The sequence below is a fragment of the Corapipo altera genome, unplaced genomic scaffold (genome assembly GCF_003945725.1).
Source record: "Corapipo altera isolate COAL_440 unplaced genomic scaffold, ASM394572v1 55, whole genome shotgun sequence".
Taxonomy (NCBI): domain Eukaryota; kingdom Metazoa; phylum Chordata; class Aves; order Passeriformes; family Pipridae; genus Corapipo; species Corapipo altera.
In genome coordinates this window covers 5,015,190-5,033,308 of record NW_020884882.1, presented here as the reverse complement: position 1 = coordinate 5,033,308, position 18,119 = coordinate 5,015,190, and the positions used below count along the sequence as shown (strand labels likewise).

General features: G+C 39.8%; 1 protein-coding gene across 4 annotated transcripts in view; it reads left to right on the top strand.

Moving 5' to 3' along the window:
- The window catches only part of ARHGEF3 (Rho guanine nucleotide exchange factor 3), a 113,447-nt gene that overhangs the window by 78,136 nt on the left and 17,192 nt on the right, over positions 1-18,119 (top strand). Inside the window, exon 1 of one of the 4 annotated variants that reach the window (XM_027640557.1) lies at positions 8,177-8,374. The exons of the other annotated variants lie outside the window; for them this stretch is intronic. Coding sequence (XP_027496358.1) covers positions 8,279-8,374 — 96 coding nt within the window. The 5' untranslated portion in view covers positions 8,177-8,278. Of the gene's footprint in view, positions 1-8,176; positions 8,375-18,119 lie in introns of those variants that run through there. 4 annotated transcript variants of the gene reach the window in all.

The window sequence follows — 18,119 nt, the reverse complement described above, 5'->3', positions numbered from 1 at the left end:
GTAAATAAAAACTTTTTGTAACCCTCAGCAAAATATTCCCAGCAAAGGCTTTTCGATTCCCTAATTCTTGATAAAGGGATATGAACAAAGCAGTTCTGTCCAGTTGTAAATTGTTGCTGTCTGTTTGAAGATGTCACATCCCATTTCAGCTGTCTTTTAAGGATTAGTCACATTGTTGCTTAATGCCACATCATCTTTAAGGTCATACATCTGCAATACAGTTGTAATGGGAGTAGGTCAGTTCTGTCATTTGTTGATGCATTACCAATTTTTGCAAGGACACTTCTTTTTGAAGTTATACCATGGTTTTCCTCCCCTCTGTTAGTGGGAGGATGTGGGTAACAGAAAGATGATTTAGTTTTTTTGTGTTCATTTTTGTCTGATGTTTTTGTTCAGTGGGTCATAGGATATGGGAATTGAAGAGCATTTCTAAGGATATTAATGGACCATGACAGTGGAATATTGTAATTTCGATAATCACTGTGATTATTTGGATTGTAAGGCATTGTGTGATCCCAAAATCTCTATTCAGGACCAAATGTAGAAGGTTCTGTGCTGGGTTCTCAGTCAGTATTGCAGTGTGAAAGAAGACATCTCAGGTTGCTTTACTGTAGTTGAGATATTAGACTCTTGTTTTTGTTCATAAAGCACTTAATAGTCTTACTATTTTGCTTGACTTTCATCAGTCTTTCCCATGGATGTCTTCTAACCTGTGTCAAACAGTTTTTAGTTGCTTAACTTGCAGTCTAGAAATGCTCATGGCATCTCCTTGGCTGTGGTCTAGAAAGGGGTACATCCATGGTAATTTTCATGCTTCTTATTTCATTTTCCATAATTGTTAGACTTTCATAAGATACATTATCTCTAAACTACTAGTGTTGCACAGAAATTTAATTTTATGTGATCTTAATTTGCAGATTTTTTATTTTAATACCTTTTGCAGTTAATGTATTGACTTATGTTGTGCTGGGCAGTGCTGAGATAATGGTTGGATGTGATGATCTTGAAGGTCTCTTCCAAACTAAACAATTCTATGATTCTATGCTCAGGAGAACATGAAATCAGTCTCAAGGTTTGTGTTCTAAATATTTATTGAAGAAGCACAGATGTTCTCTTAATTGCAAGATATTCAGATTGGCAAAAATAAGTGACTAGACAATGAGTTACAGTGCACAGTTGTTATGGAATTTAATAGGTGGGTTTGTTTTTAAAAATAAATAAATAAAGCTTCTGATCCAGAACGTTCATCCAAAAAAATGAAATTATGACAGTATTCTTTGGGTATGACTTAATGAAATTAGCTGAGCTAACAGTTTAGAGCTATTAGGAGGAGAAAAATCAGCCTTTTCCCTGTCCTGTCCTTATTTGTACCCCTGTACTTTTCCACCATTTATTTTCAGTGAGTTCTGGTGCTTTTCTCATGGCACAGTAACTTGTTCAGTTCACAAAAAGAGCAGACAAGAAACCTGGCAGAAGAAAGTGTTTTTCTGTTTTCAGGCTGCTGACTTATCTGTGTGATGAGTACTTGAGTTGGCATGAGGTGGAAGGGAAGGACTACACAGAGAGAGGGTACAGTGCCAGTGAAAGAGCAGGAAAAGAGGAAAGAGGAGAAATTTGTGTAGAGAGGGAAATGAGGTTCATACTTTTACAAGTGGCCAACTGTCAATTCACGTCAGCCATACTGTAAATTCCTATTCTTTGTTAGCACTTGGAGACTTTATTTGTATCTTGAGTACAGCACTTCCCAAAGTAGAATATGAAGGGCAAAATGTGATTAACTTGGATAATTTCTCAGGACTGGGGAGAATCATGCAAACAGATAAATGTAGTAAACTGGGTCAAACTGAACACAAATCTCTAACAAGGTTTGAAGTTTGTACAACTGGGTAAAGAGATGGTTAGGAAAACAAAACTCAAAAGGCCCAAGTCTTTTTTTTTTTTTTTTCTTTCTGGTTTTATTTCTTACCTGAAGAAGGACCTGTCTACCCGAAAGCTCTTCTTTTGTTGTTTGTTTGTTCTGGTTGTTTTAGGGGTTTTGTTTGCTTATTTGTGTTTATTTGATTTGGTTTGATTTTTTTCATTTTTTTTTCTTCCCCAGTTATATAATTTAGTCTAATAAACCATATTAACCCCAAACTTTGCTTTACATCTTGCAGTTGGAAGGGACGGTTGAAAGAGCAAAATAAGTGGCATTTGGCCTGTATTATGTGTGAGACCAGTTATAGAGCCAGTGGAAATTTCTGTTACTTTTGAATATAATAGAATTTTCTTCTTGCTTATATCTAAGCATACAGGAAAAAAATTACAAAATGCTATCCACTCTGAGGATAAATATTGTGGAGTTGCTCATGTAATATAAATGTTGTTATAATAAGATTTAATCAAAAAATAGACTACTACTGTGATGTCTTGGTAAACTTTTTGCATTAGGGACAATGATTTCTCATAAAGAAATTTGTTACTTAATTTTCCAGTCAGCAGGAGTGCTCTGGAGAGAAACTCCTGCTCCCACACTGCCTGTAACTTAAACAAAATTATTTTAATTACATTTAATCTCATTTAAACATCATACAAGTGGTTCCAGTAATTGCCTCTCCCTAGAATGCCTTTCAATGAAAAGTTCAGGAAGGATCACTTTGGGTGATCATTTCACCCTCCACAGAATTTGAGCAGCTGTTTAAAATCCACATTGATAAATCAGTACAATCCTTTCCACCCCCTCTTTTCTACTCTCCCCAGGGCTGTGGACTCAGAAAACCTCAACCAACTTCTTCTGAGTGTGACTGCTGGAGGGTCATTTTAGCCAACCTCACCCCACCCAGTGCATTCCCTCAGCAGGGACCATCCTGTTGATAATTGGTGAGCACTGCTGGGTGTGGGGGAGAAGTGGGAATCCTTCCCGATTTCTCTAGGCCAGCCAGCAAACCAGTCACCAGAACAATTTTTATCTGGGAATCCGAGGCAGCTTTAAATGGCAGCTCTGGCATGGGCAGGGACACCTGCCACGAGACGAGGTTGCTCCAAGCCCCCTCCAGCCTGGCACTGAACACTTCCAGGGATGGGGCAGCCACAGCTTCTCTGGACAACCTGTGCCAGTGCTTCACCATCCTCACAGTAAAGAATTTCTTTCTAATGTCTAACCTTCTTTCAGTTTAAATGAGAGGATGGCTGCATATATATGAAAAATACTCCATAAAGTGCAAACTACTGAGGAGTTTTTTTCCCCCTTGAAATGTGTGTGCAATATTTCTACTTAAGGCTTTTATTGTGCTTAAAATTTTCAGAAACTTCATATGCCAAGTACTCTTGGCACACTTAGGCAAAATTGTATAGGAGACTCTGGTCCTCTGCAGCACACTTTGCATTAAATCTTTTACTCCCTCCATAAACCTGGAGTAACTTAGCTAGACTGCAGAGCTACTCCACTTAGGATGTCTCACAGACTACTGGATAACTTTATATCCTTACAGCAATTCATCTGATCTGAAAACAGAGCAATGGACTCTTTATTGTTCTTAATGTAATTTTCTTAAAATCAGCTGGGAATATAACATATCTGAGGACTATAGTTATAGCACAGTTGGTTTGGTTGGTTTGTTTGGGGTTTTTGAAGCACTACACCTTTCCCTAGATTCTTGTCTTGTTGCTGAAAACTTGTCACATAGGCATATATTTCACCAAGAAAGTATCAATATGCAGAAGTGTCTCTTTCTATGTCATCAGAATGGACAGATCAAAAGGAAAAGCTCCCATAAATATGAATCACAGGAGAAATACAGTTAGTGTTTTTCTTTTGGTTTTGCTAGTTGTAATTAAGAAAATAAATAATTAGACTGAATTGTTCCAACTAAGACTTGGTTGCTTCTTAGGCATCAGTGTCAAACAGACCACAAGAAGCCAAGGTCTGTTTGATATTGGGTGAGGGAGGAAAAGCAAAGGCAAGTACACAAACATTTGGAGTCTCTTGAGTCTTGGTGTACCAGTATTTTACAAAAATATTTATTGTATTTATCAGGTTTTATTTTTTTAACAGCTTGGCAAAACAGATTTTGACTTTTAAAAGGGAAAGCAGTCACAGCAGCATATCAGGAACAAGAAGGTAGTCAAGATCTGGGTGTAGACATCTCAAAATATTTCTGTTCTGTTCAATCACAGATTCTGCATTTCTGCCCAAGGCAGTTCAAAACTGTTGGCAAAGATCACGTTAAAACAAAACTTTAACAAAACTACAGAAACACCAACTAAAATCCTAAAAGCATCTATTTGTGAGTTTTCTTCTTTAGACAGAGTTCAGCTTTAATTGATAATTTTCTGTTCCACTGAACTCCTTAAAGCCCTTGACATTGATTGCTGAAGATTCTTCACTCCATTGGGCTTTTCCTAATTTTAATGTTTAGATTAAATGTTTCAGTTCCTTTTACTCTTGCTTAGTGTAATGGCCTCTTAACTATTCTTTAGAAGGAAACAAGGGTTTTTTTAGTTGTTTTTTATTCTTTTACCATTGTATTTTGCGTTTTAATTTAAAATTTACTCTGATCAAAGCTGTACGAATCTCAGAGATTAGCATAAGGTGAAGAAGAATTCTGGGCACATATGAAGATGTTTTAAAGGTTTGAGCCTGAGTATCTCAAAGGGCTTTGCTGTGCAGATGCTTTTGCAAGAGCTCCTTCCGTGTTAGGTTTTGAGTCTGGGAGGAAACGAATTGAAGGCATTGGTGTGAACACCATGACCACAGAGCAGCTCTGTCAGGGAACTTCAGTGCTGAACCAGGGCAGTGGTGGTACCTTTGATGAGCAAGGCTTTCCAGAGTTACCAAACAGTTTGCTTACTTCTCCGTGACAGATAAGTAAATGTCTGACTAAATGCTGCTGTTGGCCTGTGTAAATGAACCCCCCCCCCCCAAACTAAACCCATAAAAAACCTGTTCCAGAAATGGCAAAACTGATGCACTGGCCTGCTCTGCAATCCAGTCACTAGCATTGTCTGATCTTAAATACTAGTTTATTTCTTGAAAGTAACTTACAATTCAGATCTAATCTTTTTAGTGTTAGTGTAGACTTGTAGTCTAACTAAAATTTTTGGCAAGAGTTGGACTCACTGGCTCCACACTTACAAGATTCCTTAGTGGAATCACTGAAACCTTTGTTTCTCCAACTGTATAACTGGAGTTCTCTAGGGAGTCTTTCAGGCACAAGTTTATGAAGTGCCATTTGGCTCTGCTGGGTGTGTGTGCACATGCACAGTGCAGGGACTATTGACTATACTAAATTAAAGTAGAAATTAAATGTAAATGTAAATCAGTACTAGTCTGTAAGATCTTTCAGAATGGACTCCAATTGTTGTGTTTGATATGCAGTACAGAAGGGACTCAATACCATGGCTAAACTGTAATCATAATTCATTGTTTATAAATGCACATAGCATTTTACAGACAAATTCAGTTCTCTGAAAGACAGAACTGTTTGAAATTGTACCATTTGTTATTCCATCAGATAATTTGGACTCTGGGTCCAAATTTCAGTTCTAAAATTGTATTTATACTCTGTGATGAAGAGAACAAACATCCACAGAGTCTAATGAATCCTGGTTTAGATGTCATTGAAGTCTATCTTAGAGGGGCAAGATGCTCTGAAACTTACTGACATGGAAACCCTGCCTATTAAGAATCATATTCCTTTTAGGACTAATGTTTCTCTTGTTTCTCAAGAATGCTTAGTCAAGCTGAAGTGCACTGGCCTGATTAATGGCGAAATGACAGAATTTCTCTCTTGGCATGTTTTTGTTTGGTTTGGTTTGGGGTTTTTTTTAATGTGTATAAACCAAAGTTCATTATTTCAGTGTCCAAACCAGTACACTCTTGTCCTGAGTGAAGCGCTGTTTATGCCATGAAGCATGTTACAGGATTAGATTGCTTTGAGGACAAGCCCTGAAGACATTTTGTCTGAATGATTTAAGTGAAGCTGATTTTTGAAATGGCGTTAGCATACACCTTCCTAAACAAACATACACAGATGGTATTTGAAATCAAGGCTTCTTGGTCTTAAATGGTTATACAGCAGCTGCAGCATTCTTGGGGAGGTTCTTGACCATTTTATACAACCTGTGTGTAGAGGTGTTTTGATGTGCTTGAAGTGGGAGGAGAGACTGTCCAACATGATCAGGTTGTGCTCAGAGGTATGTCATCTGAACAGCACACTGAAGAAGACCTGCAGAAATGAATGTATCTTCATGTCACTGAAGTAACTGTTCATACTTTCAGATATCCTCAGGTAAGACAAGCAGTCTCCAAATAAAATGCTACATTCTTTTCATACTTTCTTGAAATATGGAAAGGAAGGGGCTGCTGCAAGAATTGATCTAACCTAACACCAGATCTCCAGTGGTGGCCAGCAGGAGCTGCTTAGAGGAGAGTCTAAAACAGAAATAGCCTGTCATGATGCTTCCCAAAATACTGTCCCAGTAGTCAAGAACTTGTGTCTGATAACCTTTCTTAGTGGCAGCATCTTGTGACAGGTACTTCTACTATGTATAACACAAATATTGTACATAAGGAAAGTGAATTAATTCTTCACCTTTACTCTGAATCTACCACCATCTGGTTTAATCTGATGAACCATTTTACCCCCTCTTGTTGAATACAGTGAAAAATCATTCCCTGTTTCCTTCCTCTGTCACTCTTGGTTTGTAGGTTTTGGAAGCCTGTGCTAACCTCACTCTTTTCTGATATATCTTGTCTGTTTAACTATTTCTACATGAAAGCTGTTCAGTGCCTCTTGTCAACACTTTCAGTGTCAGTGAACCTTGTCCCGTCCTCCTGTGGTGGGGATGAGGAGTGTGGTACTGCACAGAACTCTCCAAATGTTCAAATGTCACGTTTTCTTCTAGAATCATTGAACATTTAGAAGTACTGATGTTCCAGTGATTTTGCTGGAATTGTTGGGTTGGGAAACTAGTGGGTTTTTTTTTTTATAGGCAGACTACCACAGAATAGAAGGGTGTAGCAGGCAGCAGGATAGCATCCCTGGCTGTACTGCAGGTGCTCCTGAAAAGACATAGGAGGGTAAGTGTGAGAGCTGTCATGTGCTTGGGATACTGGTGAAGTGAAAGGATGGTGTCCAAATGAGGACTGTGTTTGCCATTTGACTAATCTTATTCTAAAGTCATTGTTATCTGATTAACAGCCTGTAGGAAAATAGATGCTTGTAAAGCCACATCCATCATAGGATCTGCCTTTAAAACCAGTTTATTTTTTCAAGCTCTATGAAGTTATTCTTAGTTGTGCTGTTTCCCTTTGGCTGAAAATATCCTTCCCTCCTCCCCCATCCAGCTTCCTACTCAGTTTCCTTTTCCTTGTCTCCCATATAGTCTCTCTCAGATTGATCCTGTGTTGCCGACAGGGCCCTAAACGCTTCCTCTCTCTTTTCAGGAAATTTTCACTACCTTTGTTCTAAGGCAGCCATCAAACAGACTTTGCCTGGCTGCACAGACACTGAAATGCCCTAGGAGACACTCGAGGCAAAGGTGTTTTGCCACTTTCTTAGCTCGTTACAATGAGGGGTGCGAGCAGGGGAGCTCTTTGGTCGAACAATGGCAACAAAAGTGTGGAACTTAAAAAACACAAGAAACAAACTCCAGCTTGCCAAACAGGAAATAAACAACAATATGGGTGAATGAAAAAAAAGGGAAAAAATAATAATAAGGAAAAAAAAAGGCGGAGGGAGGGGGAGGGAGAATGAAAGCAGCGACTTTGTGGCACCACGACACGATGCAGATTCCGTCTCGGCTCAGCAGGAGCAGAGCCACTGCAGTCCAGTCTGTATTTGAGACAGGACCGCTCATTTGGGAGCGCTGTGCCCTTTGGGACCGCTGCCAGTCAGTCCTGCGCTCCCGTCGGACCCTCGGCTGCCCCAAGAGCCGGGCAGTTCCGCAGCGGGCAGGGAGGTCACACCAACCTGTCCGCGGGTGTGCCCGCTGTCAGTGGCCGGGCAGAGGTGCCCGTTCCGCCGCAGCAGCTCCGCGGCCACTCCCGGGGGTGCGGGGGCTCCCCCGCCCCGCTCCGCCCCGGCCCAGCCCTCGCCCCGCCCCCGGTGCCGGCGCTGCCGCTGCCGCAGTCGCGCCCCGGAGCCGGAGCGGGTGATGCGCCCCGAGCCTCGGGCCGGGGCACCGCGGAGCCACAGCGCTGCCGGGGGCCGGGCAGGGCCGGCGCGGCCGCGGCTGCACCCCCTGTGCTCGCACAGAGCCGGCGGTGAGCCCCGAAACCGCCCCTCCCGCCGCCACCATGGTGGCCAAGGATTATCCTTTCTACCTGTCCGTCAAGAGGGCGAATTGTGCCTTGGAAGTGCAGACTGTGCCCAGCCCAGCTAAAGAGACCGAGGTACTTGATCTACTGGTTACACAGTTGCAGCTTTATTTTTCTTTATATTCCTCCGGGGAAAAGTAATGTGCTTTGAGAACGGGCTGCGATGTGTAGGTTCGGTCAGGCATCTTTTACCGCCTTCTCTAGGTATTGAATTTCTTTTTGGAATAAGGCAAGAAACGGAATTTAGTTTTTTGTCACCTATCACTTGAAGAAATTAAATTAGTCTTTAAAGTAGCTAATTGAGAAATACCTGTTTTACATAAGTGATTTATTTTTATTTTATTCCTGGACTAACCATTACTTTCAAATTGTTAAGCTTATGCAGGAACCGGGAGGGAACCTGAAAAATGGTGTCTTAAAGCATTAAGTGTCTTTTCCTCATCAGCAGTAAACAGGAAACTAATCCGATGTACAATTAGCTGAAAACTCTGCAACAATTAGCTGAAAACAATGCCATATCAGCAGGTTGACTATGTTTCTTAAAAATCATGAAAACCTTTCAAGTGACATTAAAAATCTTATTCATTAACCCAAATGACATATTCATTTGCAGAATTCTCAGAAATGCTGAAATGTTTCAGCAGCAAATGTTTGTGAAAGGCTTAAATATTGGATACCTTAGCTTAATATTGTTTTGTGTTTGGGTAGACAGTGACCTTAAGGATTCTCAGGATAACATTTCTGTCTGGAAGATTTTATCACTTAAATGTATAGCTTCTTTATTAGTCCTGTTTGCTGAGTAACTTGAAGACAGCTTACTAAATTGGGTGCATTTAATACATCTCCATCAAAGATTAATTACCTCCAGCAGTTGAATAGATCTAAGGTAAAAGTAACATAAGCCCGGTGACCTTATATTTAATCGTGATGCTTAAGCTAAGAACTAACTAGATGATGCTGCACTCTTGTTTTTCAGTGTACCTTTACATAGAGAGATTTAATTATTGTAGTTAAGCAAAGTGGAATTATTTTCAACTGTGTTTTTGAAAAGTAACACCCTGTGTGTGTGTGTGTGTACGGGTCAATCTACGTAAAACACAAACTGTTAAGTACCAAATGTCTCTCTTAAGGGTGCTCATTTTACTAATCATAATACTAAAGAAACATGTTTCTAGCCTTTACTGCACGAAGGGGTTTTTTGTGAATGAATGGAATTATCAAATCTGAAGAGTTGGAGTGTTGCTCTGTTACTGTTGGAAAAGCAGCTTGATTATAGTCAAATTTCAAAGACTGTGAAAGCTGAGAGCATGAGGAAGTATTGAATAACAGATGTGATCAATCAACATTACAATGTGCAAACAGCTTGTGTTTTATACGAGTAAGAAAATGCACCCTGTGCTTTCAGGCTGTTTTCCAAGAGTAAGATGGACTTCCAGCATTCTGAAAAATAAACTTTAAAACATTCTATTTGTTTTAGGAGGGTAGGACCACCCACCACTCCAAAAATTTGGTTAAGGAAGCAGAAATAAAAGCTACTATTCGGAAAAGGCATTATAAGGACCTGTTTCTTTGAAATCTGTCAATATGCGGGGGAAAAAATCCACGTTTCTTAAGCTCTAACATTAAGCTGTTCTTCCAGCCTTTCGTATTTACAAGGCCATTAAAGCTGTTGGGCGCCTTCTACCACAGTTCCCTGTTACTACACCAGAACGCTTGCTGTGTGCGCGTTAGGGATTTCTGCCTTTGAAAATCGAGTTTCATCCTAATTATTAACACGTGAAGTTGGTCGATTTGTTGAATAACCTAACCTGTGTGTAACTGTTGATATTTTTGGAGTAGAACAGATTTTCTGCTGTGTAGATGTTTTGAGGAACAGGTTAGTGGCAGAAAAGAGAACCGAGGTTTTCTACTTCAGTTCTTTCTTTAAGCCACACCAGCTCCCTTGGCATAAACTCTGTAGAAGTAGCACAGTCACAAAACAATGACAAATGAAATTTCCGAACACTAAAAATCTGGATGCTGATAAAATGCTAATATTCCAGTCAAAGTACAGTTAATTTATTATAGTTCTAAGTGCAGTTTAAGGGCAACAAACACTGCAGTACCTCAGTTAATACAGCAAACACTATAAGAATACACAATTATGTATGTAAACAATGATGTTTACATACATCATTGTATGTTCTACACAAAATCCTGTAGTACAGTTCTAGGTGTAAATAGTACAGAGTTGTTGGGCTCTTTCAGCTTTTCCATAATTCGGAAATAGAGACAGTTAATGAAACCTGAAATTTGCTTGCCCTAAATTTTAAGAAGCCCCACACCTTTCCTGCTAATAAACACCATTTGCTGTTTCACTGGTTAAAGCAGCTCCCTTCTCACTCTTTTTAAAGCAAGGTTGATGGGCAGCAGGTGAGAAAGAGCATTCACAGTCACAGATTGAGGTTTATAGGCCTCAGTGTGAAGTCATGGAAGTAACTCTTGAATTCCTCGGAGTAAGGATGTCCTGTTTTGCTGTACAAGCACCAACACAGTGCCTGGGTTTAGGCTCCAAAAACCACAACGGTGGCATAGAATTCCTTTGCACCTCCGGTATGTTGCATGTCTGCTTACAGCTCTTATACTGCAGAAATCTTAGACCCAGGAATCAGGGCTGTTTGCAGTTTGTCTTTTGTTGTCTCCTGATACCTTCACAGCACTGAGGTGCTCAGGATGGGGTTTGATTCGACATAGGGAGTGAGGGAAGGCTGATGTGAAGGGGAACCCACGGGCCTCTAGGGCATGGCACATCATTAACAGGAGAACCAGGCATGGAGCCAGACGAGAGGGGCCAAAAGATTATGAGATAAACTCCAAGTCACGAATTTTCTTTGATCTTCATAAATGTATGTATTTCACTGTAATGAAATATTAGCAAGTTGCAGTTTTGGCATATTTCAGGTAAGTTCATGTGCAGTGTAATTGGAAACATGTCAAACCTCTCCACTTGGAATTGCTGATCTGTTCTGCTTAATGGCAGCATGAAACAAACAGCTTGTCTTTATTTTTTCATTCAGTAACTCGCCATATGATGTCTGTGGGTTAACTGGCAGTCCAGGTTAATATCCAGTTTGTTCCAGAATGGAAAAGGTCTTTCTTATATTGCCTGTACAAGCAGCTTCTAATGAGAGGAAATGCAGAATTTAATCAACCCTACATTAGTTGTCTGGGTTTTTCAGGGTTTCTGTTGCTTGTGTTAATTCACCTCAGTGTGAGGTTTTTCTGTTAATTGGCCTTCATTTCCTAACTTCTGATAGATATATTGATTTCTGGGTATTGCAAATGAGTGATCAGTCAAGATAGCTGGATGCAACTTGTTCTTATGCTACTGACACTACAGTGGTTCTGTCCTGCACCTGGCAAATAAAATCGATGGTGACTAATGAGGGCAGCTCCTGTGCGGGAGGAGTCAGTCCTTGATGAGCACATGATGGGATAACATGCTGCAGACTTCAGCTTTTGTCTTTTGACTGGGAATACTTCACCACTTCCCTAAATGGCTTTTCACTGTACCCCAACTATCATTTTCAGGTTCTCTTCTTTGATGTGCTGTGATTAAAACAAAGTGTCCCTGGATTTTGCTTTATTTGCGTGGTGGTTTTGTGGAGACTGACAGAGGAGGAATAACAAACCTCCTCCTGCTCCCCTCAGGGAACTTAGGTGGTGGATGGAACGTAATGGATTTGAAGGAAAGTGGAATCACTGACACTCACAATTTATTGGATGATCAAGTTGCCTTTATGTATCAATTTACTTAAATCGCCTGATAAATTCTCCTTGAGATGCTGGCAGTTTTACTGGTTGGATGCCTCTCCCAGGTTTTAGGATGGACCTGTGCTTATGATTGTAGTTACCTTTGTGCAACAGTGAACTTACTTAGAACTGCTTTAGAGTCACTTACTTTGTTTTTCTTGACCATAGGCCTCAGTTCTAGAAGAGTCAATGTTCTAGAATTTGCCAATTAGAATATTTCTAAGATGCTATGAAGCAAAGGCAAATTCTCTGCTGTTTCAAGTATAAAAAAGGTGTCTTTTTAGTGCCAAAATCAATTGAGAATGTGTTAGGCTTGCTTGGCTCTGAAGGTACAAAAGCCTTGAGATACCTGGCTTAATTTAATTTTAGGTGAAGTGCTGTGTTAAAGACTCTGTTGTAACATAGGTTCTTTTTTCTATTTTAACCTTTTTTGTTTGGTTTGGGTTTTTTATCCTGCTGAAGGTTAAATACTGATAACATCCTGTGGAACAAAGCTTGAATGTGGGGGTTTTTTTATTAAACTCTGAGTTTTGGGGGCATTTATTAGAACTGTTTAATCTGAGGCCAATTTAACTAGTAGCAGACTAATAAAAATAATATTGTTGGGCTTTCTGCCATGACAAATGTTGACTTACCCTTATAAAGTTGACTAAAAACTAATAACATTTAAAGTATAGGCATATGGAAATATAGCGAGTTACGTGAAGTCTGAAACAGAGTGGTTCTGTTTGCATTTGCTGGCACTGCTTGTGAATTAGGTTTTAAAACAAAGGTTACTGTACTGTTTCAATTTATAATGTCTTCCATTTATTACACTGTTAACGCTTTTGAGACTAATTTAAAACATTTTGCCCTAATGAATGCTTCCATAACACAGAATGAATGCTCTGGGTATCTGTTTGTCTTGATTCATATCAAAAAAAGGAAAAAAAAACAACCCGGCATATTTTTTACAAAATGTGAAGCAAGTTAGAAACCCCAAATCCGGAATTACTGCTGTAAATAGTTGTCTCAGCACTGAACTCCGGTAAAGGAGGATGTTTTTAAGAGGCATTGCTGATTTCAGCTGTTTTGTATGTGTGTTGAGACAAGGTTAGCCGGCCTTTGAAGGTAAATCCTTTGAAGGGATAAATTCTAATATTCTAAATCGCCAAGTTCCTGTACCAGTTTCCACACAACACTGATCTTCTGTGTTGCCTTAAAAACCTCTGTAAATTCCTTTTTTTTTGAGTTTGATTTTAAATACAACCAGAAAAATCAACACAATATGGTCACAGTAGTGCTGCAGACACAAGTGTAATGACTCCTCGGGGAAATATTTTCCCTTGTTTGTCAGATTCAGCACCAGTTTTCTGACATGGACACTGCTGTTGAAGTTGCTGATAAGAGGTGGGAGAGTCAGCTGGAAAAATAATCATACCAGCAGTGACCATCCATTTGCTTTTGACTGGGAGGAAATCAGTGGCTAAGCCAGTCAGGGGCAGAGAGTGAAAGAATTTTGAAGTGAGGTAGTGGAGCAAGTGAAGATCTTTTAAACGGCACCTCAACTACTATTGAGTGTGTGTTATCCAGGTCATTGGTTCTGATGTTCTTAGGGCAATATGAAGGGAATCTGGCCTCATTCTTTTTGTTTGCTTTTGTTCATTTTGATAGAAAATGAAAACCAGTCTTTTGCTAGAGCAATTTATCCATCAAAGTGTGATAATTAAGCTGTGGGTGGCCTTGTTGAATGATAATGTATCAAAAACTGATTGATATCATTAAATGGATTTAACTCACTGTGGCACTCTGCTTTGAACTTTGGGAAAATTCCATTCTTTACACATACAACTAAAAGAGGGTGGTTTTGTTTTTTTTTTTCATTTTGCAGATGAAGAGCACCAAAACATTAGTTTCTTCCCCTAAACAGGCTCCTAGAAGCTTTTCTAGCTGTGTAATTTGTTATTGGATAAATATATCCAATTATTAGGTGCCAGTTTCACTAAAGGAGGAATAAAAATAACATCAACTTAGCTGTCAGTACATTGCAACTAATCTAAGTGCCTGATTCTTCAGAGGATCTTCTGCTTTATGATGCTTCTGTGGCTGTTGAATGCTCAGCTTGCCTGAGGAGTGGGTGCTGTGTGCTAAGATTCAGGCTTTTATATGGTAATTCTCGTGCACCAGAGCCAAAAATAATGATACAAAAGTTACCTTTTTGCCAAGATGCTGTCATTTTAGAATGACCATATCACAGTTTAGAAAGCAACACGTCACTCAGTTATGCAAGGCAAAAAGACTTACATTTTACTGAAAAGGGAGTTGGCAGATCTTACCCGGGCTCCTTGTAGTGCTATAGTTGCAGCTCGTTGCTGTATGAGTTTTCCAGCTGTCCCACAGCAGAAGGCTAATTTTTTGGGTTCTACGTTAAGAGATAGAGCTTTCCTTGCTTACTCAGTAGTCTAAACCATTAGGTTAGAGTTTAATATGTAGAAGATACTACAATTTTGTGTGTGTGTGTGTATGTATATATATATATATAAAATCCACAGAGTAAATTACAATAAAGAAGCAATCTTCATGCCAAATTAGAGAAATGGTGAGGCATGGCATCTTTGAAACTTATCTGATAGCTTCCCATCTTAAATTGGGATTGTGCCATTGCAATTAGTCTTTCTTCCTACTAATTTTTCAGAAAAGTATATTATAAAAACATACTCTCTCCAAAGGACGCAGTAGTTGTTTGAGGTGTCCACTCTGGTTTCCAGAACCATCCATATTTTGGACACAGATTTGCTGCTTTTATCAGTTTGTTCACAGTTTCAAGTTCTTTCTGAGGCTCACATATACATGGTATTTCCCACTTAAATTTTTTCCTCTCTGAATTCAAATGTTACCAAAGTCATCTTGAGTTCAAATATACAGCTCCCTCCAAAAGCCATCTGCTCTTTGTTCTAGCCTAGTCAGGTATTAATTTGATTTCACGTGACTGTTCAGCCTTTGAAGTTTGTGCACTCATCTTCCCTCAGCTTTATTTAGCCTTATATCAAATTTAAAGCCTTGTCAGATTAACGTTACTTGTTCACATATACCGACTCCACATTTTGGAAACTCTGCCAAACTGTAGTCTGGATCTTCTTTTTTTTTTTTTTTTTTTTTTTAACTTCCCATACTGTTTTGGCAAGCCTTCATGACTCTGCAAATGCAGTCAAAAATGCAATAATTTCAAAACTCTGAAATAAGATTTTTTTTTTAATACCAATAATGACGACTTTAAAAAGTCAGGCAAAATATTAGAACTCCTGAATTTTTTGTGTCATAACCAGTTCCCAGTCTGGACAGGTGATGGTGTTGCAACTGGATGCAGCCACTAAATCCTCTCTCTCTCAATCCCCTCTGCTTCTACCTTTGCTGAAGGGGCAGGAGAGAGCAAGAGGGAATGGGGAGTGATGACTTTTGGTAGCTCTGCACTCAGAGGTGTGTGCCTGGAATCTGATGTTCATTCTACCTGTGCAGTATGTCCTTACTGGAGCCTCCTCATGCTGGGCAGACACAATTCTGCATTTCCACATGCCAAGATTCATACCCCAAAGGATTTTCTGATTGTGGGACTACTGATTAACTGGAACATCAGAGATTTTTCAGAGACAAATTAGTAAAGTAATGAATACATTCACGAGGAATTCTTAGGTGAAAAGGCAGTTTATTATTTTTAAGGTAAATTAATAAAATTTAAGAGGCTTGGGAAGCAGCATCTGGAGAGCAGCTCCCTGATCTTATGGGACTAATGTGCAAGTGCAGATTCTGTTCAGTGTCTCTGCGTAAAGCAGAACAGTTCACGCAGTCTTCTCTTTCTGTTTGATCTGCTGACTGTGAAGAACAGAGTCCTTGGTGAGAAAAACAGCCCCCTGTTTAAAACTTGCACTTGACTGAGGAATTTTCCCCTGTCAAGATCGTTGGCCTCAGTAGCTTGTTCAGCTCCTCTGTGGTGCTGGTTTGGAGACGTGACGCAGCTTGAAGATGAGGGTGTTGATGGAAAGGGAGGTGGAGACAGAATGATTTTAGACCATACAGCAGAAATCCTGTGATTGTCTCACAGTTTCACTATTACTATCTAATGGTTTTAGAATTGCTCCAGTAGTGCTATATTTTCATTGCACAGGCAAAGCCTTACTTGTACAAACTTCATTTTTCCACAGTAGAAGGGGTGACTCAGTGCTGATGATCTTTGTTGTTAGACTTCTCTGAAGGAGATGACATCTGGAACACTTAAGATTTGATGAGTTTCCACTTCCAGCTCAGTATCTTAACCTATCAGACAGTTTCTAATATAAGGTGAAAATCACATTAGAAATATTCAAAAAAAGCTTTTCTCATACTTAACAACTTATGATTAACAAGATTTACTTTAAGAGCTCCTTGGTAAAAAGTCTCAGGCTTCTGAAATTATCCTAAATAATGCTGTTTAAGAGAATCCTGTGGTAATGCTATTTTCTTTCTGTAAAATTGAATTCTTAATTTCAACTATGTATTTAGCTGTTTGGAATTCTGGTCAGAATTTTCAGTGTGAAATCAGAACACCATATGTTGCATGAAAAACTCAAGATGGAGTGCTGACACAGGAGGGGTAGGACTGCAGTTACCTGACTTGGCTTTGCCTGCTGGGAGCAGAGCTGGCCTCTGGTGGCTCACAGAAAGAGGCTCTAGAAGAGCTTAATGTTTTTTGATGGTGGCTGAAACTGGAGTTTGTTATCTTAAACATCAGTTTCTGTTTTCAGTGAGTTTTTGCAGCATGAACGTTAGTGAAACTATACTACCTTGGCATTTTTCTCCTTGAAATGGATGGGAGATGGACCCCCCAGCCTGTATTGATACCAGGGCTTGCCCCGACCCAGGTGCAGCACCTTGCACTTGGTCTTGTTAAGCCTCATTTTTTTTGCATGAGTTTTGTCTTTCATTCCTAGAACACACACACATTGCAGCAAAGCTGTGAGATACCAGAAAGGACACGGCAGTGAAGGAGGAGTAATCTTTTCTGTTAATCCTAATCCTTCTCTCTCTTTCTTCTGAAAGTCCATACAACCTTGATTGCCAGGTTTTGCTTTCGGGCTGGGCTGTTGATGCCTAAGTAACCTTTGCTGCTCAGGTGGAGCTGCTGGCACAGGCTGTGCTGCTGCCATGGCACTGCCCAGCTCCAGCTGGGGCATCGTGTCCTTCCACTGCAGTGCAGCACAATCCTGAGCGAGCAGCTCTGCCATGGGATATTATCTGTGCACCAGCACTAGCATTCTGAATAATCATAAAAAACAAACAGCTGATGATGTGCCACCAGTTAGAGAGGAATTACAGTGGAGTCTCATGCTGCTGGTGCTGCTGTAGATAAGTATGCTGGTGGTGCTGCAATGACGTAAAAAATACTCTTTCTAAAACCTGTCTCAAAGACGTGGTTGCTGAAAAGGAAGGGTTATGAATAACAGTGCAACGGTGAAGATAAGAATTTAAAGTGATTTGGGCTGCTACAGTTCTTTAATGCCAGGGTTCATGTGTGATGGAATACATTATTTTTGCTAGAGGGTTAAACACTTTGTCGCTTATCTCAGCTGGCTTTTATGGATTTCCAGGTCTGCCTGCTGAGAAGTAAATTAAATATGTAGCTGCTTCTCACCTTTCCTCTGTTGCTGCACTAATAGAAGAAAATTTTTCTTGCCAGTAATACAGATGGTGATCTTCGCTCCTGAGACTTATTTTTTGGTATCAGAAAGGTTGACAAATCTGCATTATTTCCGGAAGGATTTATATTTCTGAAGAAAAGGATAATAGGCATGCTTCATTTTCTTAAAGCTATGCCTAGGCAATTGGAGGCATAGCAAGCCTGCACAAACCTTATAAGCATGGCTGAAAAAGAAAGATGAACTCCTTTAGGATGTCCTTGAAATATGGTGTTGGATGGGTTTTTTAACTTCACTTGGAAGGTTTGGCTCTTTTTCTGTCAAAAGTTGCCTTTTGCATGTGCTGTTCAGGATCCGTTAAATGTCAGATGGAGGTTAGG